The sequence below is a fragment of the Artemia sp. Qi Xiang Cuo genome, chromosome 9 (genome assembly GCF_049724085.1).
Source record: "Artemia sp. Qi Xiang Cuo chromosome 9, ASM4972408v1, whole genome shotgun sequence".
NCBI classification, from domain to species: Eukaryota; Metazoa; Arthropoda; class Branchiopoda; order Anostraca; family Artemiidae; genus Artemia; species Artemia sp. Qi Xiang Cuo.
Window position 1 is genome coordinate 6,316,294 of NC_142802.1, and position 24,739 is coordinate 6,341,032.

Sequence of the window (24,739 nt, forward strand, 5' to 3'; positions counted from 1 at the left end):
TTGAATGTCCTAATCAGGCATGTATGTAAAAATCTATTTCAGAGGGAGCGAAAAATTTACGGGTGGGGTAGAGATTAGAAAAGCTTCCTCAAAATAAGCAAATTACAGGGGAGCCAGTTCACAAAAGTGTTAATAGGTAAGGACTTACATTCCATTTTTTTTTATGAAGATGTTCAGAAGGTATTTTTCAAAGGCTGCAGGGGGACAATTCTGTTTGTTTTTTAATACTTCTGATGAAAATTCCAGACATTTTTCTAATCTAGAGAAGTGTTTTTTTAGTCTGTTGGTTTTTTTTTTTAATCTGTAGCTTTTAACCATGAAAAGCTGAATTACACGGTTGAATCATTTCAAAAGTCAGAAAAATATTAGAACAAGTCAGAACAATTATCACTACTATGACTCACCATCCCCTCATTTATAATTAGTTCCTACAACTGTAAAACTTAACATTTGACTTTAATTAATCTCTTTTATGAACTTCTAGATAGAAAGTAAAATAAAACTGGAGAATTAGGGAACAATCCCTTGTAAAATACAAATTTTGAATTACAAAAAAAAACACTCATCAAAAATACAAAATATTAACTTAGCTTGATTAGATAATAAATCTCCATCATTACCAATCTTTTGGTCCCACTCGCAAGACTGCATTATGTATTTTTCTGTCCTTGTTCATTTCTGTTTTTTCCTAGCAAACAACAAACATGTAACAAAAAGTTATGACTTGATTTATTCAATTGGATGGTAGTATATAATATCCCTCTAGTAGGACTCTGACAACAATAAACTTGAATTTTCCCCTACATAAAAGACATGTATCTACACGACTGGTTTTTTTTCAATAAGTTTGAACCAATATCCACATTCACAACGTTTTGGCTCTCCTTTGTATAACCACATCCAATTAATACTTGTTGCATCTTCTTCGCAAACGCAGCCAACAACTCTCATGTTGAAGTTGGATGGAACTAAATTGGGACAATCTTTAGTACCAGGTCCTCTCTTGTTGATAGACATTTCATACGGATCCTAGAAGTAAAAAAAGAAATAAATCTCCAAATAAACAGACTGATTTTGAAACTCTCCTTTGCACACATAAGATCTTTGGCAATAAGGACATTTTTGCTGGCACGTCAAATAGGTGGCAATTTTCCCCCTAGATTTAAAACAAAAATCAATAAAGCATCCAAATTGCCCCTCCTTGACGTAAAAAAGTACATTTACCCTTCATTTTCGCAAATTGACGCCTCTAATTTTTTTTTGTTAAAATTTGACTGCCCATTCAGTAATTTTAGCAGAAAAAATATTGGTATAATTTAGCATTTGTATTCATCAAGAAGAACTTGAGGTGAGACAGAAGGATACTTCTTTAACTGAGTAATTGGAATTTACCCTTTCAGTACATTCAATAAAGTTTTGTAACGAGAGTACACAGTATGTTGAGGAAAGAAAACAGATTTTTTTTTCTTTTTTTTTAATCTGAACATTTGGCTTTATATATTTTTTTCAGAACTAAGGTTTGCAGGCTCTCCCAAAATGTTCCAGTTTTTGCCTTCCTATATTTGAATATTTCTTTACAATACTTGTTGGTTTCGTTGACTTTTTCGAAAATTACACAATTCCTCCCTTTCCAAGATAGATTGCTGTGTTTATTGTTTAAATCCCTGTGTTTAAAATATGGGTGAGATAATAATTGATGATTAATCACTTATGATTGTTGGAACAAAATACCTTTTTCATCAAGAACCAACTAATTGTTCAAATCGATTATCAGTTGATTACAAACATCTGTCTGTTTTTGTTCTTCCCCCTATCATAGGCCGCGCCATAGCGCTGCCTAAGTAAAGAACGATGTGGGCACAATGTATTATATTTTTTTTTCCTCCATACTCGGGCACTTCGTATTGAAAGAGTTGTCGTAGAAACTTCGAAAAGGGTTCATTCGATTGGAAATTGGAGTGGCTAGTGCCCTTTTTAATAGTCGAAAGTGATTGGAGGGCAACAAGCCCCCCCCCCCACGCCCATCATTCCAACAAACACATCCAATCAAAATGTTGATATATCCATTTTGTTCAGCGTAGTTGATTTCCAGATAGAAATATGTTTTTTAGGAGGACACTCCCCCAAACCCTCGGGGCAAGGGTTTTAAGTTATGCCCTGAGGGCATATAAGAACGATGTTGGCACAATGTATCATTTTTTTTCCTTTAGAGCAGGGCACTTCATATGGAAGGAGTCGTCGTGAAAACTTCCAAAGGGGCTCATTCGATTGGAAATCGAGAGTTCGTGCCCTTTTTAATAGTCGAAAGTGATTGGAGGGCAACTAGCCCCCCCCCCACGCCCATCATCAACCTACACCGATCCCATAAAAATTTTGAGATAGCCATGTTGTTCAGCGTAGTTGATTTCTATATAGAAAATATGTTGTTGAGGAGGATACTCCCCCACAACCCTCAGGGCAAGGGTTTTAAGCTAAGCCCTGGGGGCATATTAGGTTTTTATAGAAGGCGTTGTCGTAGAAACTTCGAAAAGGGCTCATTCGATTGGAAATTGGAGTGGCTAGTGCCCTTCTTAATAGTCGAAAGTGATTGGAGGGCAAGTAGTCCCCCCCCGCCCATCATTCCTCCAAAGACATCCAATCAAAATTTTGAGATAGCCATTTTGTTCAGCATAGTTGATTTCCAAACAGAAAATAGCTTTTGAGGAGGACACTCCCCCAAACCCTCGGCGTAAGGGTTTTAAGTTATGCCCTTAGGGCATATAAGAAGGATGTTGGCACAATGTATCATTTATTTTTTTTTTTCCTTTAGAGCAGGGCACTTCATATGGAAGGGGTCGTCGTGAAAACTTCAAAAGGGGCTCATTCGATTGGAAATCGAGAGTTCGTGCCCTTTTTAATAGTCGAAAGTGATTTGAGGGCAACGGTTTTAAGCTATGCCCTGGGGGCATATAAGGTTTTTATAGAAGGCATTGTTGTAGAAACTTCAAAACAGGCTCATTCGATTGGAAATTCAAAGGGCTAGTGCCCTTTTTAATAGTCGAAAGTAATTGGAGGGCAACTAACCCCTCCCCCCCAACCCATCATTCCCCCAAACACATCCTCAAAGGGCTAGTGCCCTTCTTTATAGTCGAAAGTGCTTGGAGGGTAACTAGCCCCCGCCCATCATTCCCCCAAACACATTCAATCAAAATTTTGAGATAGCCATTTTGTTCGGCGTCGTTGATTTTCAGATAGAAAATATATTTTTGAGGATGACACTCCCCCACAACCCTCAGGGCAAGGGTTTTAAGTTATGCCCTGGGGGCATATAAGGTTTTATAGAAGGTGTTGTTGTAAAAACTTCAAAAAAGGCTCATTCGGTTGGAAATTCAAAGGGCTAATGCCCTTTTTTTATAGTCGAAAGTGATTGGAGGGTAACTAGCCCCCCCCCCCCAGCACACAGGGCAAGGGTTGTAAGTTATGCCCTGGGGGCATATAAGATTTTTATTGTAAGTTTTGTCAGAGCCTATCTAACGACTTAGGCAGTGTTCTTCATCAAGAGATTACTGATTGCTACTAATGTCCAGATAATATAGTTATTAAGGGTTCATTTACATCTTGGTAAAAGAGCTTCAAAAAGGATTTTTACCTCGTATTTCTTAGCTATAAGGTACCCGGGTAGTGGTCATCATAAAGGGTAGCTAGAAATTCACTAACAAATTTCTGTTATGATGGTCAAAACACGCCTCTGAATTGAGCTGAGGTAAGTTGGGCTGTAATTAACATTGATACCTAATTTTTCTAAAGATATATAATTGATACCTAACTTTGGGATTTAATTTTATTAATTAAGATTTTGTTGTTGCTTTTATTTTTAGTACGATTTGTCATTGCTTTATTTAAATTAAACTCATACTCGTTTGTAAATGGAAAAGCAGTGTGGTCTAAAAAATTATATACCTTAAGAAGGCCCTAGAACCAGTGGTTCCCAACCAATTTTGGGCCATACCTAGATATTTCTAAAATCCTGATGTCCTTCTCGTAAAATATAAACTTTATTATTCAAAATTTAACGTTTATTCACCTGAAGGATGCTAAAACAGCCGTATAATATAAGATTTTTAACCCATTAAAATATAAGATTTTTTAACCCATTAACCTCTTTGCTGGGGTTGGAGACCCTGTCTGCAGGCTTCACAGTAATAGATGCCATCAAAAATTTATTCTAAACACTCTTAGAAGGGTTACTACCCCCTTGCTGGGAATTAACATGAGGTCTATTGACAGTTTCCCATTCAGTATAATGGTTTTCACTGGTTAACAAATGCAAACAACAGAGTGGCTTATCTACTTATCAAAGGTCCTCTACAATCACTAAAAGAATGATTCAATCAAGAGACTAGAAAATTCCAAATCCCTACTTCAATTGATCTTCCTTGTGTGTCTGCCTTGATTGAATCCAATCCTCCTTAGCTAGAGAGCCGACAAAAGTCTCCCTGCATCATGTTTGAGCATCCTTCCACATAAGTCCAATTCAGTGTCTGATGAATGTGGCTGTCTTCTCTATACCATTGCTCCCAAGAGGAGCTTACTCAATTCTTCTGCTGAGTTGGCGACAACGTCGAGAGAGTAGACATCATTGTTCTCCAGTAAACTCGGTCTTGAACAGCCACAGGTGCATCTTCAGGTGTTATTCTTGCCTTGCTTAGGACATTATGTAGACTATTGGACCATCTTGTTCCTGGGCAACCACGTGGTCCCCCAAGTGGAGCCTAATACTGAAAATACAGAAAAGCTTAGATGAGCAGCAGGTGGTATCACCAGAAAACCAATCTATGATGGAAAGTTTGATGTGGCACCAATCAACTTGTGGCAATTAACTTGTATTCTTCTAAAACAAAAAATTTCCTTGTTGTCATCTGTAAAACAGGTAAGAAAGATTCGTTTGCACCAAGCTTGCTCAGACTACCTAGAGGACAGACACCCAGTAAGGAATAATTAAAAGCAGCTTTGTTTTGTGACAAAACTGTGAAACAGCTTCATATTTGTCTAGGATCATGATATCCAACATAGGGTTCAAGCCCCACAGATATGGTAATTTTTTGGTGGGTCCTGGGTAAGACACACGCCCTTTGGTTGACTATACTTTGAAGCCTTAATTATGAAAAAACAAATGTGAATAACGTCACATTCATATGCATTTTAAAAGAAAAAAAGATACATGATAGTATTGCAATAAAGTCATGCATTGTATAAAAGTTGTTTTATACAGACAATATTTACCATTACTATAAAATTAGTTAATGGCGTTTTAAGCTTCATTCAGATTGAACAATACAAAATACTAGAAGAGGGTATCAGGATTTAACAAATGCCTAAAAATGGCCCAATATTACATGGAAACCTCTGGTCTAGAACCATGTCCCTGTGGGTTAGGACTAAAACTGGATAAAAAATAAGGAGGATAGCAAGGACTAGGTGCACCTTTCACCTTGAAATTTTATAAAAGAAAAACAAAAATTGATTAAGAAAAGGACATCCAGTTTGATAAAACAAACTGAAAATAAAGTAAAAAATTACTGCAACCAAGGTGAAAATACAGCAAAGGTGTATAGTTACTTACTTCCACACCAGCTAATTTTGCTAAAAGTTCTTGTTTTTCAAGTCCAGTGGCATGCTCCAACTGATCAGGCATAACTAAAAGAAGCGTTAACCATTAGTTTAGCACTTTAAAAGACCTGACATAGAAAGTAAGCTAGAACATAACAACAGGAAAATACTCACTGTTACTGTTGGTTTAGAGTGTAGCATACTCAGTAAATAAATAAAATCCTCTTAAAACTAGGAAGATTTGAAAATAGTCCCGAAAATTTCCATAACACAGAAACAAATTGTTTCATCATTTTATCCAGGAACTATAATGTGAAAGTTTTTTTGGCAGAGGGCATGGGATCCCAGGAAAACGCCAAAAGCAATTCTTCTGATTGGCCCAGAACTTATGGATTAAAGAAAAAAAAACAATTCGACTAAGAAACCATTGTTTTCGAAATGAGATGTAATTATATTCCAAATTCCTTTTGTCAGGGGTAAAAACAAGAAATTTGGAAGCTTTCCTATCACAAGGACTAAGAATTTCTTTGATCAACCTAGACTATAAGACTTACAAAATGGTTATATATTTTCTGTTGTCTTGAAATGGGCTCACCAACTACCAACCTAGAACCATTCAAAGCTGGAGTCAACAAAGATTGTAATCTAGGGAAAGATAATAGGCCCCTGTATCAAAGGGCCCCTAATCTTGGCTGGGGGCATTGGCTTTAAGCAAAAGGCCAAAAATTATTTTTCTGACTGGCTTAGAACTTATTGGTTACAGGCCAATTGACAAAAACTGCTTTTCCTCAAAATAAGATGAAAAATTTTCATCTGAACTGTTGAAAACTTAGATACAAAAGTCTCTGGGCCAAAGATACAACACATACACATGAAAAAAAAGAAAGAAAAAACACCAAAAAAACTGTTTGCTTCCCAAAGGATTTGGAATTATATCTCAGATCCCTTTGTTCAAGGGTAAAAATAATAAATAGGGAAACTTTCAAATCAGCAAAGACAGAAAGCTTTTTTGAATAGCCCAGACCAAAAGACTCACAGCACCAAATATTTGTTTTTCCATTAAGAAATTAAATTCAGTTACAATTGAAATAAAAATTTAGTTTTCAATTTAATGCATGGAAATTAAATGAATATGTATCTGGGCTAAGTGGATCCCAATATAGAAAAAAATAACTGTATTTGGCTGTACTTATAGCAGAAAATGGAACAAGGTTTTTTTTCATCTGTGATTGGCTTAACACTTACAAGACATTTAAAATGGGCCAAGAAGGCCTCATAAAGAAAAAAAAATGGTTACAATGATCTGTGATGCTTGGAAACAGGCTGAATGTTTTTTCTCAAGATGTCTGGGGACAATGCATCTTTCTAGTCAAATCACTAATAATGATAATTAGATGGACAACTCATTAAGCACAATAAAGGTCATACAAAAGAGTGCCAAGTAATTATTATAAAGCACTAGCTTAATTGAAAAGTGCCTGAGTTGTCAAGCACCTTTGGTCCTCAGTTTTATAAATTATGAGCAAGCATTTGATTCTGTTGATAGAAGAGCTTTACTAAAGGTTTTATTCTTGTATGGTATACCAGACAAATACATACATTGAAGTGATTAGTGCTATGTACAAAAATAACACTGCTGCAGTTAAGGTAGGAAATGAGGTTAGCAGCTGGTTTTGCATTAAATCAGGAATTAAGCAGGGTTGTGTTCTATCCCCCTTTATATGGATTATTTTGATGGACTTTGTCTAAGTGGCAAAGGAAAGGCAATGGGAGACCATGGAATCAAATGGAGAGGAACAAGTCTCCTGGATTTAGATTATGCTGATGATTTAAGCACCCTAGAGTAAAGTGTGAGCAAAATGAATGAACTTTTAGAGGTTTTGCAAGTTCAGGGTGCTAGAATAGACTTGAAAATTAATGTTAAAAGGACTAAGTCACTGAGGCTAGGAATAAGTGAAGCAAAAAGATGACATTGGGTAATGAAAAGATTGATCAGGTGGGCAGCTTCATTTACCTTGGTAGTATTATTAGTAAAGATGGTGGGAGAAGTGAAATCAGGGTGTTTTTTTCACAGTTAAAATAAATTTGAAAGAATAGGAAGAGAAGTCTGCAAACCAAGATTAGAATATTGGAAGCTACAGCAATGACAGTAGCCAAATATGGCTCTGAAGCATGGGCACTTCAGAAAGTGGATGAAGATTTGCTAGATGTTTTCCAGAGAAATTGCTTAAGGATTGTTCTGGGTACCTGGCTGACTGACCGTATTTGAAACAATAGGCTATATGAAAAATGTGCTTCAATACCGCTCTCCAGGGCTATAATGAAAGAGAAGTTGAGATAGCTAGGGCACGTTGTGCAGATGAAGGATGACAGATTGCCAAAGATTGTTCTTTTCAGCCAACTGTCTAGGGCTAAAGGGAAAGCAGGTTGTCTTTGTCTGGGGTGGGAAGACGTCATAAAGAAAGATTTAAAGAAAATGGCAACTTTGTGGGAGGGTGTAAAGAAGGAGGCTTTGAATAAATTGGGATGGAGGAGCATGCATAGCTGTGTTGGCCTCAGGCGGCTTGGTGCTGCAATGAATTGTTAGTAGTAGTAGTAATTGGCTGTCCAATCCCAAAACAGTGTATATGCACTTTTCTTGATTTTCAGTTAAGTGGCATCATATGTAAATTTTTGTACTTACTTGATTAGAATAGGGTATATGTAGTAGTTGTGTCCCTATGGTTGTGTAGATTGGTGATTCAATTTTATGGTATCTGCTGTTTCACCTGACTTTCCAAATCCAAAACAATCTATTTGACAGATATGTCAAAAAGCTCCAAAAAAATCACTAGCCCAAAATAATCTATTCAAAGGACCAATCTATCCCACAAGCCTGAATTTCACCACATTCATCAATATGTGCCTTTGACATAGTTTTTGAAAGTATTTTTAGCTTAATATTTCTTGAGTTTAGACCTGCCAAAGGAGTTCATTTCCGAATGTATTGATATTTTCAATATAACTAGTATCTGAACATATGGGGATTGTCAAAGTTTAATGTTATATTTCTTACAGAGTAAAACAGCATATCTGCACAAAACTTCCTAAAATACATTTACAAACAGTGTATATACAGAAAAAGTCTATTTTCTTGATAATCTAGTCAAGCTTCTTCAAAACTTGACTGAGCTTTATGCAAATAAGCATGAAAAAATACTGGGAAGCACAATTCATTTACAATTTTGTCTAAGTATGACAAGTCTGGCTTCGAACAAAATTTTCAAGGCTATACTTTAAAAAAAAAAAAAAAAAAGCAGATAAATGGTTTTGGGATTGGACAGTCAAGCTACTTAAAAAAACAAAACAAAAAAAACTTGGAAACCAAATATTATGTAATTATTCAATCTGTATGATTAAAAACCCTCTTATTTATCTGCTTCAAATATTAAAGAATATTTTACATTATATTGCACAAAACTGTGACTGATTGAAGATCTTGATCAAATATTCAAATGTTGCAAAGCTTTTAACTGCAATACAATATTTTAAATCTTAAGCAGAAGAGAAGACAAAAATGCTATTTGTACAATAAAAACATTAAATAAAATGATCAATCAAAATTAGTTTTAAAAAATCTTTAACTTGCAATCTAAGTTTGACCAAACTTTTAGCAGCCTTTGTGCTTAGATCTCTTTTTCTAGCCAGCTGTTATAATCTCAAATTCTTACTTCTGTTATCAGTATAGCTTCTTCAAATGTTTTTTAATATTATTCAAATCCAAGTTTTGATGGTTTTGTCTAAATACCTTTTTTTGAATTTTAACATTCTTTTCTCCCATCAATTTTTTCATCAAATTTTTTTAGATGGACCAGAATTTGTTTCTATTGTGACAGCATTTTTTTCTTAAAAGTTAAGCATATAGAAAAAAAATGAATAAAGTGAACTTTAAAATCAATTAAGTATAGTCAAAATTGCAAGTGCTTTTACAAAAACATTAGAGATTTCAAATTGAGTTGTTGTAGCAGCCATTTCATCACAGCTATCCAATTAGAATATTTTTAGCATCATGGAAATTACTGTCTGAAAAATAATTACTTACCCTACCCAGTTTCACAAGAACTTTAAAGCCTTTTGGGAAAGGAAATCAGGGTATTGGGAACTTGGAACAACCTTCTTAACCTGGTTTGTGGCTCAAATTCTAAGCTTGTTGCAACACAAAATAAAAATTAGATAGCAAACAATGTAAACTTGATTGCCTATTCAATGGTGTCTCAAATAAAATAATTAGTACCATTACAACTGCATCCTGGACCCACCCCAAATGCAAGGATATGTTCATAGACTATAGGCAAAAATTTTATAATTTGTAAGCTAATCCTACTTTTTGATTTATCTGCTTTTATCTACTTTTTGTTTTTATCTGTGCTTACAGTGCAGAACAAAAATCAGATAGAAAATTATTCTTTTTGACCCCCAACTCAATGCTCTTTCCAAATATAATAATCACTGCTATTACAATTGTATCCCAGCCCCTGATAATGCTAGAAATAGTGCTACACTGTACACAAATCTAGATTTTGTGTTTTTTTTATTATCTTTTGTGCTTATTTCTCACTAACAATTAGTTCATAATGTTAAATAAAGCTAATTTCAAAAATCAGAATCAGCAATTTTTTGTAGGCTATATAAGAACTATGACTGGCCTAATTACAAGGGAGGAGTTGGACAAAATTGCAACATCAGTGATTATTATATTTGGAAAGAGCACTGAACAGGAAATCAAATGGTAAATTTCTTTTTTCAAATTGACTTCTTCCAAAATCATATTCATTTCATATCAATAGCTGGGTATTACTCTTGTACATGGTCTTACCAGAACTAAAAATGAAAAATAGCAAAGAGCAAAAGAATAAAGAGTACTAAAATAGCAAAGAGTAATCATAAAAGTATAAAAATATCAACAATTATAATAACAAAACAGTTTTGTCCTTTTATTCTTTATAGATGTTGAATTTGATCAACTTGGCGGAAGTGATGAAAAATTTGAATGTCATGGCTAATTAGTTTAAAGCCAAGACAGATAGTTTCTGTAAGAGGCAAAGCTGGATAAACCTTTTCAGAATTGTACGAAGAAGATTCATTTCACTTGTTGATACATAGTCTAGCATCTATCCTAGGGCAGAACTAAGGTAGAAATGCATCAAGTAAGGGTAATTCAAACAGTCTATCAGTTCTGTGAGGCATTTGAAGGCAATTGGAGACCCAAAAAATGATTCAAAGATTAATAATTGAGCATGTTTGTAGGACTTACAGGCAATTGGGCAACTGATGTTATTCATATTATACAAGCTTTGTCTACTGGGAAAGCCCACTGGAATTGCAATAGGGGTGACAAAGATTTTTGGGTTACAAAAAATAATGGTTATTATTACAGCAAATGCATTACAGCAAATGCACTCTACCTATTGGTGTCAGATGAAACCCTAGGATATTTACAAAATGTTGTAGTTAATACAGTGCTTAACACAGAGAATGTCATGTATAAGTGTTATCAACACTTGGTTCATAGCCTAATGTCATAATCCCAAGATATAAAATCATGGTAATGTTCTAGATGACAGACTGTTGACTATAATGGAGGATAGAAAACAGGTATATAACTAGACTATCCAAGGTGTGAAAAACACCACTTTATTACTGATTTATAGTCTCTTTAACTTGGGTCTAGGTTATAAAAATATGTAAACATTTAAACAAGGAGCTTTTGTCTAGGGTAAGACCCAGTAGTTGGCTGGGTAATCTACTCTTTAACAGAAACATCATTGTAAAATCTCTATCAAACCACCTAGAAAGTGGATTCTTTCACCATTGGATGTGTAAAAATCTTCCTAACAAGTATTTGATTAGCTTGAATATTTTAACCATAGGCTACAACACTCACAATTTCAAATAACTGATCAACAACACTGGAAACCTGATCTTGGACACACATTTAAAACTTGAGCCTTAAGCTTAGAAAATGCTGTCTAATCTTTGAAAAAGGGATCTTAGAGAGTTAGAACAACATGTCCTAATCATAGACACAGTCAACCTTCAACAGATTTAATTGAAGACAAGTGTTATGAAACAGAACAACTGTATTTAAACAGGATAGGGTGTAGATGTATCTAAATTAAAATGTTGCAAAATATGATTGTTTTCAAGAATATTTTTGCCAGTTTTAGTGCAATCATATGATTTGTTGTCTCTGAAGTCCAAATTTGGTCCTTTGTGGGCTTGTGATAGATTTTTTTGAAATAAATATTTTATCTTATAGTCCCAACTAGTCCTGACCATCACCCACAACTGTCTAACCTTATACACATGATGTCCAAGATTAGGAGCCTGCTGTCTATGTATAGGAAAGATACTTTTTAATCTAAATATCTGGCCATGATTACATACTGGTGGAGTGCTGGGGGTCTTACTGTTTCTCAGAAGCAGGTGAATTAGATGCATTAAACTTTCAAGAATGATCCTGGGGCCAAGAATGCACCCTCAGAAGAGATTGTCAAGCTATAATCTATGTACTTTCCTTATTTTTAGGGAATGCCGCTAGGGTAAAATACTCCTTTTTGGGAGAGACCACTTTTCTTGGGCATTCCAGAAAAATAGAGATGGGTTTTTGGACTGCCCCTATTTTAATACAGCATGACAGAATGCAAGTGTAGACCCAATCACCTGTCACTGGAACCAGCACAGTGGAAGTAACTCATCATAATAAATTCAAAATGTGGTCTCTGTTTTGACAAGCAATTGAAAAGAAAAAAATATATTTAATATTTGATTTATAGAAAAAAACAAGCTATAAAAGTTACATTTTAAGTCAGAAGACAAACACCTATTTGTTAACATCTTTGTCTTTAATAGGTTCTGGCAAAGAAGAACATGAGAGCTTTTTATATGTTAAAATAAAATCACATTTTCAGATGTGAATAGAATGCATATTAACTCATACAAGATTCACTTAAAAAAAAAAAAAAAATCCTGATTCAGAAACAAAAAACACTTTCTTGTGCAGCTCTGCAGTTTTGATAATAACTGGTGCTGAATTAGAAAAAATAAATAAACATATATCAAAAATAAGTAAAAGAACCTAAATACTCATGGCACAAAACAGCTTTCTTTGGCAGATAAAATCAAAATACTGAAAGGATATATACATCAAAATAGGATAATTAGTATTTCCAAATAGACGTCCTTCTAGGTAAGTCAATAATTAATAATTTTGAGTCTTTCATTCCTATTTGGTAGCAAGATGTGAGGGTTTGAGTTTATTAGATACTGGTTTTTTACCCTATTATACAGACTAGATCAAAAGTCTAAAGGCTATCTAAATTTTGACAAAAAAAAATGTTTCACCTTAATTTTAGGTTTACAGTTTACTTTTTGATGGCTTTAGTTTTTAATAGTGCAAGCCCTATTAATTCAACAGGATTTTAAGATGCATCCCAATTTTGTGTTTTTGTTTAGTGTTTAAATGGTTGCAATCTTGATAAAAGAGCTGAACAGATACATTATTGGACCTCATTTCACTCCAAAGAGCAAATTAAGGTAACTTCAAGGCTTAATCTCTAAATTTAAGAAATAGGTAAATTTAAAAATCTTTAATGTGTTAAAAAGATTGAGGGTACTGTTCTATTATCTGTAACACGCACACACAAGAAGTGAAGTTTGGTTAATGTTAATGAAATATAACAAAATAAGATGAAAATATAATAGTTTAGAAACAAATTTTGGCTATATATTTGCAGTAAAATTCTACTTTAGCTACTTTTGGCTATCTTGGAAAGGGGTTAGGTTAGGAAAATGAAACTTTCAGAAATTAGTCTACAGGCTAAAGTATGGGTCAATATTTACCAAATCATATTATTGAGTTAGGAATAAAGTGAATACACCATTTAATACCTTTTTTATGCTGATTACAAATATAACAATCATTTCTATTGTAAATGAATTTTAGCCCCCCTCATATAGGCCTAGGCTATATGCCAATTAAAGGTATATATTTATACATTAGGGGGGGGGGAAGTTTAAACTTACCTCCCATTTACAACAGAAACAAAATTTGCCCTCACCCCTCCCCCTAATGTAGAAATATATACCCTGAATTGGCATATATAGGTGGGGGGGCCAAAATTCATTTCTGATGTCCCAGGAAGGTATTTTGAAGTACATACCTCTACTCCTTCTCTCTTTGGAGGGTCCAGAAATTTTCCTACATGACAGGTCCTATACCTATTGAAATTTTGACAAAACAACATTTTACTTTAATTTTCAGTTATCAGTTTCTTTTTCTCTGGCTTTAGGCTAGTTCTGAAAATGCAATTGTTGTTCTTGAGTAGAATTTTAAGCCATATCCTATCAATATTTTTTGTTTTTTTCAATTTAGGAAATGTATTTACATATCTTTAAAACCTTACAAATTGGGATTGAGCAAAGTGTGGAGCTGAAAACATTTTTTTTTTTTTTACTTTATTAAAGCAAAAGACACATTGGTCAATACATACCAAATCATATTATTGAGTTAGGACTAAAGTGAATGCACCATTTGATGCCTTTTTTTATGCTGATTACGAATATAATAAGCATTCCTATCGGAAATGAATTTCAGCCCCCCCCTATATATGCCAATTCAGGGTTAGGTTAGGTATAGCCTATATATGGGGGGGGGGGCTGAAATTCATTTCTGATAGAAATGCTAATTATATTCGTAATCAGCATAAAAAAGGCATCAAATGGTGTATTCACTTTATTTGAAATTCAATAATATGATTTGGTATATATTGACTGACACATTTTGCAAGGTTTCACTTTTATAACACACAGATGGTCATCAAAGGTCAGGACCATCTTGAGGGAGAAGGAGTGGAGGTAGGTACTTCAAAATACCTTCCCAGGACATAATTTAGCCTGTAGAACCATCCCTGAAAGTTTCAGTTTCCTAACCTAACCCCTTTCCAAGATAGCCAAAAGTGGCTATAATAGAATTTTACCAAAAAATTTAGAAATAAGGCATCAGCCAGAAAACTGCAGGCTTATCAAAGTAAAAAGCAACATCTGGGAGTGAAAATTTTCCTTTAAAAGTTTGACCTTCAGAGTCTGAACATCATCATTATATTAGCACAATAACCATAACCCTGAGTAGAAAATACCTCTATCCTTATTTTTCACTGTTGTTACAGACAAGCTTCTTCTTGAAAATAAGAATATACATCTTCTAGAGAGGGATGCCATTCCAGCAGCAAAATTTTAAAGAAAATTCTAGTTCTGTTTTTCTTCTGGCAAGTCGGCAAAGCAATAAATCGCCGTTGCCTGCTAGCCAAAAATAAAAGGTCTGTCGAAAGGGCCAAGAACCGAATACATGCAGCCTACGTGTTAAAACACTTCAGGAAAAAGACGCCTCGATTGCGCCTGATTGACCTTTTTGAACCTTAAAACGCACTAACAGAGACTGGGGCTGCATGAAAAAGTTAAAGAACAAGGGCGACTGCTTGAAAAAGCCATAATGAAAAGATGGCCTTAATTGATTTTGTAAAAGCCTACCGACGTTGCATTCTAACCAGGAAATGTGAATAAGAGCCTCCAGATGGGGAGGTCAGTGATGTATTTAAAATGAGTTTGGGAGGCTTGACTCCCCAAAAATTTCTCAGAATCTTTTATGAAGAGCTTTTTCTCTCACTGTCAGTAGTCCTTTTGATTTTTTGCAGTATTCTTTGACAAATTTACATGTTATTGCTCACAGCAATAACACTTCTCATTAAACAGAGTTTATTTTGCTTTATAGATCACGAACTCGGCGAAATAGTAATCGAAACTTTAAAAATGAAACACGGATAACAATATAGAATTTGGCTTTTTATACTAACTCCAAATATATAACATTCATTAAGTTTAATACTACCCATTAAAAGCTATAATCATGAGGAAATTTTTCCTGATTTTTGAAAAAGTCAAGGCATCTCAATGAGAATCTAATTATCAGATGCAGCGTATAAAAACAAACCACTGTAGAGGTTTGGAGTTCCCATCTATGGAAATCTGGATTTTTGTTAGAAGAATGGTCATGGCCCTCTATTTATCTGTCGTCTTTTTCTTAAAGTGTCATCATGTCAAACCAAAGGTCTTAAAGAAATTGAAGAGGTCTCAATCGAACGGATATTAAAAGTTGTAATGCTCTTTCCCGTCACCGGAAAAGAAAGGAGACTACTAGCCCGCCTCACATGCCCCTTTTTCTCCAAAGTCGTCTGGTCAAGATTTAAGATAGGTATCTTGTTCAGCATAGTTGAAAGGTCCAATAACTATGCCTCTAGGGAATACGTTATTAATCCCCCAAGTCTCTGGGAAAATTGCTGTAAGTTATGGAATATGCCCATCGTTTAAACTTAGCATTTGTTGCTGAGATGTATGCAGACATTTTCGGGAGGGGGGATTTTCTGCGTTGGGGTATTTCCAATGGGAGAATTTTTCATGGGAGGGGAAGTTTTCGAGACTTAACTTTCCAGGGGTAATTTTTCATGGTGGAATTTCTTAAAATTCCTATAGATAATTCTTTTATTTGACTCTTTTTTACATTTTGAGATGTTGCGGGGGAATTTTCCGCGTGAAATTTTCAATGGAATTGGACTCTTCTAGGTTTTTTTTCATGGGAGAGGTAGTTTCAGTGGTAGATATTCTTTGTGATAGTATTCTCTATAGGGGAATTTTCAACAGGAGAACCTTTCCATCAGGGAATGGAGGGGAGGGGCGAAAATTCCACGATAGGGTGCGTTCGTGCGTGATTTAAAAACGATCAGACACCATAGACAGTGGAATTGTACTGTCAAAGTAATGAACGATGTCGTCACAATTTTTTTTTAAGACCAGGTTACTTCATAAAGAAGGACTTGTCGTAAAAATTTCAAAAATGGCTCATTCGATTGGGAATTGAAATGGCTAGTGTCCTTTTTAACAGTCAAAAGTGATCGGAGGGCAAATACCCCCCCCCCCTCCACGCCATTCATTCCCCAAACACTTCCAATCAAAATTTTGAGATAGCCATTTTGTTCAACGTAGTTGAAAGATCCACACACTATGTCTTTAAGGATGACAACCCCCCTCCGCAGACCTCAGGTCAAGAGTTTTAAATTATGCCCTTGGGCATATAAGTTTTTTTTTTATAGAAATCTTTGTCGTAGAAACTTCAAAAAGGGCTCAATGAATTGGAAATTGAGAAGACTAGTTTCCTCTTTTATTGTCAAAAGTGATAGGAGGGCAAATGCCTCCCCCCATGCCCATTATTTCCCCAAACAATTCTGACTAAAATTTTGATGGAACAATTTTTTCAACGTAGTTGGAAGGTCCCAAAATTCTGAATTTGAGGATGACACCTCCCCCCCCAAGAGCCTTTGGGGCAAGGGTTCTAAGTTATGCCCTTGGGGCATAAAAGGTTTTGATAGAAAACGTTGTCGTAGGAACTTCAAAAAGGCCTTATTCGATTGGAAACTGAAAGGACTATTGCCCTTTTTAATAGTCAAAAGTGATCTGAAGGCAAAACCCCCCTCCCCTCCCCCCACGCCTATCATACTCCAACCACTTCCAATCGAAATTTTGAGACAGCGATTTTGTTCAGTGCATTTGAAAGAACTGGAAATTATGTTTTTGAGGGTGACAACCCCACACAGCCTTCAGGGCAAGGGTTGTAAGTTATGTCCTGAGAGCATAGAAGGTTTTTATAGATAGTTTTGTTATATAAACTTCGGAGGGGGCTCATTGGATTGGTAATCAGAAGCTCTTGTGCCCTTTTGAAGAGTGAAAGTGATGGGAGGGCAGGTAACCCCCCCCCCCCCCCCCCACACACACACGTCGTAGTTTCCCGGAATGCATCTAACAGAAAATTTGAGCTAACCATTCTATTTAAAAAAGTCCACATATCATATAACGGGGGTTTTAGGGGTTGACAAAAAAAAGCCTGGGGGCAATGATTGCAAGTTATTCCCCTTGGGAATTCAAGGTTTTTATGGAAGGGATGGTTGTATCAACTTTAGAGGATGGTTATTTGGTTGAAAATTGGAAGTTAAAGTTTCCTTTTAAAGACATTTTTGTTAAAATTTTTCTTCTGATTCTATTTAATTCAGTAGAACAATATTTTTGACTGGTGAATCAATAAACGATTTTACCATTGATTTTGTATATCTTTGAAGGTAAAATATTTTAAAAAGAGAAAGACTAATGAAACTAAGTTGGTTATTTAAAATTTTAATTTATTTAGCGTTACGATGATAAAACAGCAAGGGTTTTAAATATATTTTGTTTTCAGTAAAGTGCAAATGACATCTGGGTTTTTTAAGGCTTAGGGGTGCAGTAGCCCTTCTCTTCTTTGTGGATTATCTGTTTGTTTTAAGATTGGGTTGACTATTTATTTCTATTTCTGTTGGGTTTGGGATTTAACTGGACATCCTTTTTTATTTCTGTTAGTTTTAGATTCTATTTTACTTTTATTTGAAAATAACTGCTGTTTTGTTCTAAAATATATTTCCGTTTGCTTTTTATTGTCAGTTTTATTATTGGTTCACTAAACGAATTTTTGCGGATTTTTATAAGTTCTTTTGCTGAAGAACTAAAACGTTATATTGTAATTCAAATTTGAGCAAAATCTGAATATTTAGTCAAGACTTTCGATCGGCCGTATCTTTATGCAACAGCCAAAAACTATTTTTGAGTGACAAGCAAAAGCTTTTTGCGTTGTGATAATAGTAATAATATTATTTTTTTAACTAATGTTACTCCTATAAAGTTTGGGGTAGGCGAGGAAAGAGATTTTTATTCGCATGGACTGGAAATTTTTGTACTTATAAGTCTTCTATACGCCTGAGTTCATATTGAACCCCATCTTGTAAAAACCCTCGAATAAGCCATTTTTTATTCATAATTCTACTTAGAGTGGGTTTTCATATTTTTATTTGTTGTAACTGTTTGTTTAAGGAAACATATATCAAGATCATTATAAATAATTCCTGTTTTAGTCTTTATGACTTCGTCAAGCAGGTGAAGATGATTATGCTGAAGATGCTGATTCATCATGCGGACAAGAGGAAGCATTATTATAGAGTGGAAGCAGTGGAACCCGTGTGATAGTGGAAGCAGTGATAAGAGGAAGCAGAACTTTTTTCTATGCCACGAATCGATAAAAGAGAATATTTTGATTTTTTATTTCAGTCTGTTTGCCAGTAATTCTGAGGCAATCGACGACAAAGGAAGTTTTGACTTATATCCAGTGTTTCCAATGAATAAAACAATTTGTTTCCAGTTGTTTGTTCTTCAATAATTTCGACTTGTCCCAAGTTTAAGGCAATTAGAGAAAGCAAAATTTGGTGGCTCAGTTTCAGGTGTCAAATAGCTATACAACCAAATTGCAAAAAGTCGTGTTTTCATTGAGGTCTATTCTATTTGTTCTACAAGAAGCCAAGAATAATTATCCCAACTAAAGCCAGGTGTAATCACTCCAAATTTAACTTTATGTTATTTTTGCACCGATGGAGAATCTTATAGATTTAATTTAACAAATAATATTCTAAAGAATTCTTCAAGGTACATTCACATTTCACCATGCACACGATATACACGGGTAGTAGACTGCAGGAGAGACACAGAAAAATTATATGCTTACTTTCCGATTTAATAAGTTGATACAGCCTATCTTTTTCAAAAAATATCTTCATGAAGGTTCTATTGCCCCATGTACATAAAACTTTATAGCTGGTTAGGAAAAAGCCTTCTCCGGTTTTCCAAATATGCGTTTCGAAATAAGTTTTTTTGTTATGTTTTTGGTGCAATATTTTTCTCTTACATTATGTTTGCCTTGACTTAGGAATATACGGTGGTAAGTTTCAATCTGATTCAGGTCCCCATGGTCCAAAAAAGTTTAGATATATAGTTTAAGCTCAAGTCAATCCATTAAAATATTTTGCCCATTTTCTTAGGACCCGCGCCCGAATTTTTTTTTTTATAAATTAATGTCTGTCTGCACCTGTAGTAAAGTAACTTTAAGCGGGTGTTATTCTGACCCTTGAAGGGGGATATGGTTACGGCCCTAAGGTGATTAAAACTAGGGTACCATGCCCTTACGTTTGGCCAGAAAATTTATTTTCGTGTCCCTACTGGTATAGTTGAGAAGCTTGAATAATGCTGTTGAGAGGTTGACTGTAATACAATTCTTTCTATTTAACTTCACAACGATACAGGGTCTGACTCTATATATGCCTCTAGGACTATTTTCCCCACAGAATAAAAAAAAATAATATAATTATCAACTATAAGACATTTAGACACTTACAATTTTCCAAGGTATTCCTAATTTAAACGGACCAGAGGTCAGCCCACAATAGATTAATATATAGATACCGGATTCCACAAAATCTTTCTTTTTTACCAAAGTAAACCACACCAATCCGGCCAATTGACGTACATAGCAAGGGAAGCGGTTATTTCTCATTTTCCTTTCCAAACCTCATATGCAAGGATATTTGCTTTTATCTTAATAAAGAGTGGTATTTCAAAATTTCGTATTCTGAATTTTGCGTTATAAATATTTTATTTCATGTTGAGTTATTTCTACTTAATTGGACAGGTTACCACAGTAATCTCCCCTTTAAAAAGAGTTGTCCAAAACTCTTCCCATTTAACTCTAAAGAAAATTAGCTTTTGAACAATTTAAAACATGCTTAAAATGTCTTTCTTGTCTAGTGGTTCATTCTACTTTTTACCTCAATTTGCTTATTCAGGGTTATTTCATGGCAAGTGTAGGCTGAAATTTCTGCCTAATCTTTATGACGAATAATTGAGTTTGTCTAACCCTGTGTAGCTCCTTTCTTTCGTAATGTTTTTTTCATCTTGTACGTGTTTGCACATTGACGATAAACTGCTGTTTTAATAAGAGAAACGCCGGGCCACACCTTTTCTAATGTACATCTTCTCTTTTAGTATGACCAACTAATGGCTTAAGCAACTATATTTGTGTATTTACTTAATTTAGATTTAAAGTTATATTATAAATTATTTGATTATTTTGAGTTTAAATTTAGTCCCAATTAATAATTATTTTATTTGGATAACGTGGCTGATTTAATAATTATCTTCCAATCTTAGGAATGCCTTGGATAAATTATAAATTACAAATTTTGGTTTTAAACTTCCACATATTTTTTTTTAATACAGAATAGTTCACATATTCTTTAAATAATTTGAAGCCATATAGGCTACACGTAGCTCTTTCTTTGATATTTCCTAGGCCTAATTTAAGTTCTGAGTTTATATCACTTGATGATAAATTGGTAGAAAAGTTCTTTAATACTGCATACAGTTTCTATAGTTTTAGTTGAAAAGTATTGGTTTGGTTTCTGATGGTGTGAGCTGTTGATACCAGGGTACAATTAAACTGGCTTTGGATTTTACTACCATGCAGGCGCTCCCAAAAACGTGCCAAAATTTGATTGAAAAATGGATCCAAAAAGATGCAACAAAAAATTTGGTTTCCCAAAAAACTAAGGCTGGATCTAAAATAGACTTTTTCATTTGAATTCAAATAAAGCAAAAATTGTTACATATACAATAAAACGCCTAATTTTGTTTATACACATGCTCTAAATATTGCAACTAGACTTCTAATTCGACATACCTAATTAGGCATAAATCACGGAATAGAAACCCAATATTTCTACCACTTTGATCTAGGTAAGTATCTTTTCTTGAGAGCGGTTTGATTGTTCATTTCTTAGTAACATGAGTCTAGAAATACAAATACAATTTTCAGCGCAATTATGCGCTCAAAAGCTGACATTACGTCTATGCGCTACGCGCTACGGGCGCTCAAGGGTTATCCCTCTTTAGCTATATTTTTTTTTCAACAAAACAAAAACACTCAACATACTAATTCAATTTACTTGTGTTACTAAATTATGTTATATATACTAACATAAATTATGTTATTACATGAAGTACAAAATTAAAAGTTCAATTTTTGATTTAAAACAGATATTTTGTTTCGTTAAGCGAGAGTCTTTCTCAATCGCCACTTCAAACACAATTTGCACTTAAATAGAAAATTTTTGTTTTCGGCAGGCTTATATTTGAAGGATTTTCTGTACGCTTAATTTAGAATTACTCATCACTTTAAGGATTATTTTAGACTAAAAATATTTGTACTTAGACCAGAAGTCATAAAGCTTAGATAGAAAAAAATACTGGTTATACCTTAATAGTTACTTATGAAAAATAAAACACAATATATATATATATATATATATATATATATATATATATATATATATATATATATATATATATATATATATATATATATATATATATATATATATATATATATATATATATATATATATATATATATATATATATATATATATATATATATATATATATATATTTAACTTATTTAAATTAACTATATTTAAATTAAACTTATGCTTAATTCTGGACTGCTTAGTGATTTTGTATCTGTATTTGGAATCGTTTCTGCCGGCCCGAATGTTGCTTTGTTTAGCTTCACCTTATCATTGCTTAGATTTGATGATTTAAATATGCGATACCTTTCTCAATTTTAATGATTTGATTTTCCATGAAAATTGAGGGATACTCCTCGAGGGTGTATCCTCCTATTATAGCGTCAATTGTTTTTTTATTATGTTCCTTTGTATCTGACATCGCTAAGACTTAAGCCATTGTTCCTCCTTCGGTTATTATTGTCCTGCTTAATTTTAAATTATATTCCGGTTTGTATATATTCTGTTGTTACACAAACTTGTCTATCAGTTTTGTTTGGCTTGGTTATGGTTATATTATTGGTAAGTGACTCCCACAATATTTCATATTTTCTTACAGCGTCCACTCCTAAAGTGCAAGGAAATGGGAGCTGCTTACATATTATCGCTGTTAATGTTATTTCATTATTCCCTAAAATAAATTTTAATAGACATTCGCCCCAAATTGTCAGTTTGTGACTTGTTACCGAATCTCAGGGTATTCTGGCATCTGCTAACGCGATTTTGTGCACTAGGAGGAAATCTCCTACAAGCTTCATCTCGAATTAAGGATTTTGAAGCACCTGTTTCAAGTAAGCACGGTAAATTTTGGAAACACTCAATTTTAAAACAACGCAAAATCGGTAAAATCATTATTTTTCTCCGTACCACATAATTCTACACTATATACGGATCTTTGAAAAGGTACAGCTCTGGCGACCCTTACAGGCTGGTTCCCAAGGTTTTGGGGGCTTTTCCAGTTCTCTTCCGTGTTACTATTTTGGCCTTGGGTATTGTTTACCGTTTTATTTCTAGGTAAAAACTCAGGAATATTATTTGATGTTTGCCAAGTATTATTTCTTCCCTGCCTAATTGAATTCCTGCCACCTTGTGGTCGGAACTGTGGTTTTATATCGTATATTGGCCCTTCCTTTTGTATTCTATGCCAACATTCTGCCTTATAGTGATTAGGTTTGCCATAATAATAGCAATTGAATCTTTTTCTACATTACTTAGTATTCTGCCTTTCCGCAGGGGGTCTATAGCTACTTCTGTATATTCTTGGCCTATCGCTATTTGCTCTAATATTGTCTTTACGAGGAGAAGGTAGGTGACCATAATTATTGGTATTCCAAGAAATTATGGACCTAATACCAAGGGATTGGTCGTCAAGTGGGGTAGGGGGTCAGTCCATGTTGAAAGATTTCGGCCTTCCTCGCGCCTCATTGCCTTACCAATGAGTTTCCCCATTTTTACACTCTTACAGTATGCAGTATCTTGATTTTCTGTTATATTTAGGGACATCTGGTCAAATTTTTTCATCGCTTCATTGATTTTTACCTCCATTTTAACCAAGATGGTGACCCACTCTAGATTTTCAAGCTTGCCTGATAATTTTAGCCTTAGCAGGTTTTTTGGTAACTCTTGTGTAAAGTTATGTAATAAAATTCTATTACAGTTTTAATTCCCTTTGCCTCTTTTTCTTTAAATAATTCAAAATTTTTTAGTGCATATCCCCTTAATCCAGCTGCTACATATTGCTATTTTACTGTATCGTCAAATGTTTCTGCTAAATCGTCGAAAATTCTCATTTTTTTGATGAATTTTTCAACATCTGAAATCCCCGCATATTCTGGTATAATTTTTGCGATTTCCAGTACCGTTACTAAAGAAGTCATTTTGCCTTCTGGTAAGGTCATATTCGTTTTAATTTACAACTTCATTTAGTCTTCTCGACCCAGTTTTTCCACAAGCCACCAGCTGTAGTAAAGTAAATTTAAGTGGCTGTTATTCTGACCCTTGGAAGGGGTTATGGTTACGGTCCTAAGGTGATTAAAACTAGGGTAGCCTGCCCTTAGGTTCGGCCTGACTATTTATGTTGGCGTTTAACTGGTATAGTTCAGAACCATTAAATAACGTTATAGAGAGGTTGGGCATAATACAATTACTTTTATTTAACTTCACAGCGATACAGGATCTGGCTATATACATGCCCCTGGAACTATTTGCCCTACAGAGCAAACAAATACAATAATACACTTACCAACTATAAGACATTTAGACACTTACTATTTTCCAAGGTATTCCTAATTTAAACAGACTGGAGGTCAGCCCGACAATAGATCAGTGCAAAGATACCCGACCCCATTCAATATAGCTTTTGTTCCATAAGTCAACCACTTCAATCCGGCCAACTGACTTACATAGCAAGGGCAGCCGTTATTTCTCGATTTCCTTTCTAAGCCACACATACAAGGATGTTTGCTTTTATTTTAATAAAAAGTGGTATTTCAAAATCTTGCATTCGTATTTTGCGTCATTAACATTTTATTTCATGTTAAATTATTTCAGCTTAATTGGACACAGGTTACCGCACACTTAGAAACTTGTGAGTGTGTGTGTGTCTAGCTGTTCCGAAAAACTTCCCTTTTTGACCTGTTTATAGGCATGCCCGGTTTTTGTTTAATTTTCTTTTGTGCAGTGTTTTCTTTTTAATTGAGAATTCAAAATTTTCTGTTAAACAGAATAAATCAGCCATTTAGGGACCAATTTTGGGGCCAGGAACTGTTTTCTATTTTATTAGGAGTCTTACCCAGAGAATCCCATTTGCA

At 34.4% G+C, this 24,739-nt stretch overlaps 1 protein-coding gene across 1 annotated transcript; it reads right to left on the reverse strand.

The window, feature by feature from the left end:
• Positions 1–707: 707 nt before the first annotated feature.
• On the reverse strand, positions 708–14,912 carry LOC148948269 (cytochrome c oxidase subunit 5B, mitochondrial-like). Its single transcript, XM_089093852.1, has 3 exons — positions 14,766–14,912; positions 5,603–5,676; positions 708–1,029 (listed from the first exon to the last, which is right to left on the reverse strand). Exons 1-3 carry the CDS (start codon positions 14,845–14,847, stop codon positions 820–822), a joined length of 366 nt encoding a protein of 121 aa, XP_088949978.1. The 5' UTR covers positions 14,848–14,912; the 3' UTR covers positions 708–819.
• Between the last annotated feature and the right edge of the window lie 9,827 nt (positions 14,913–24,739).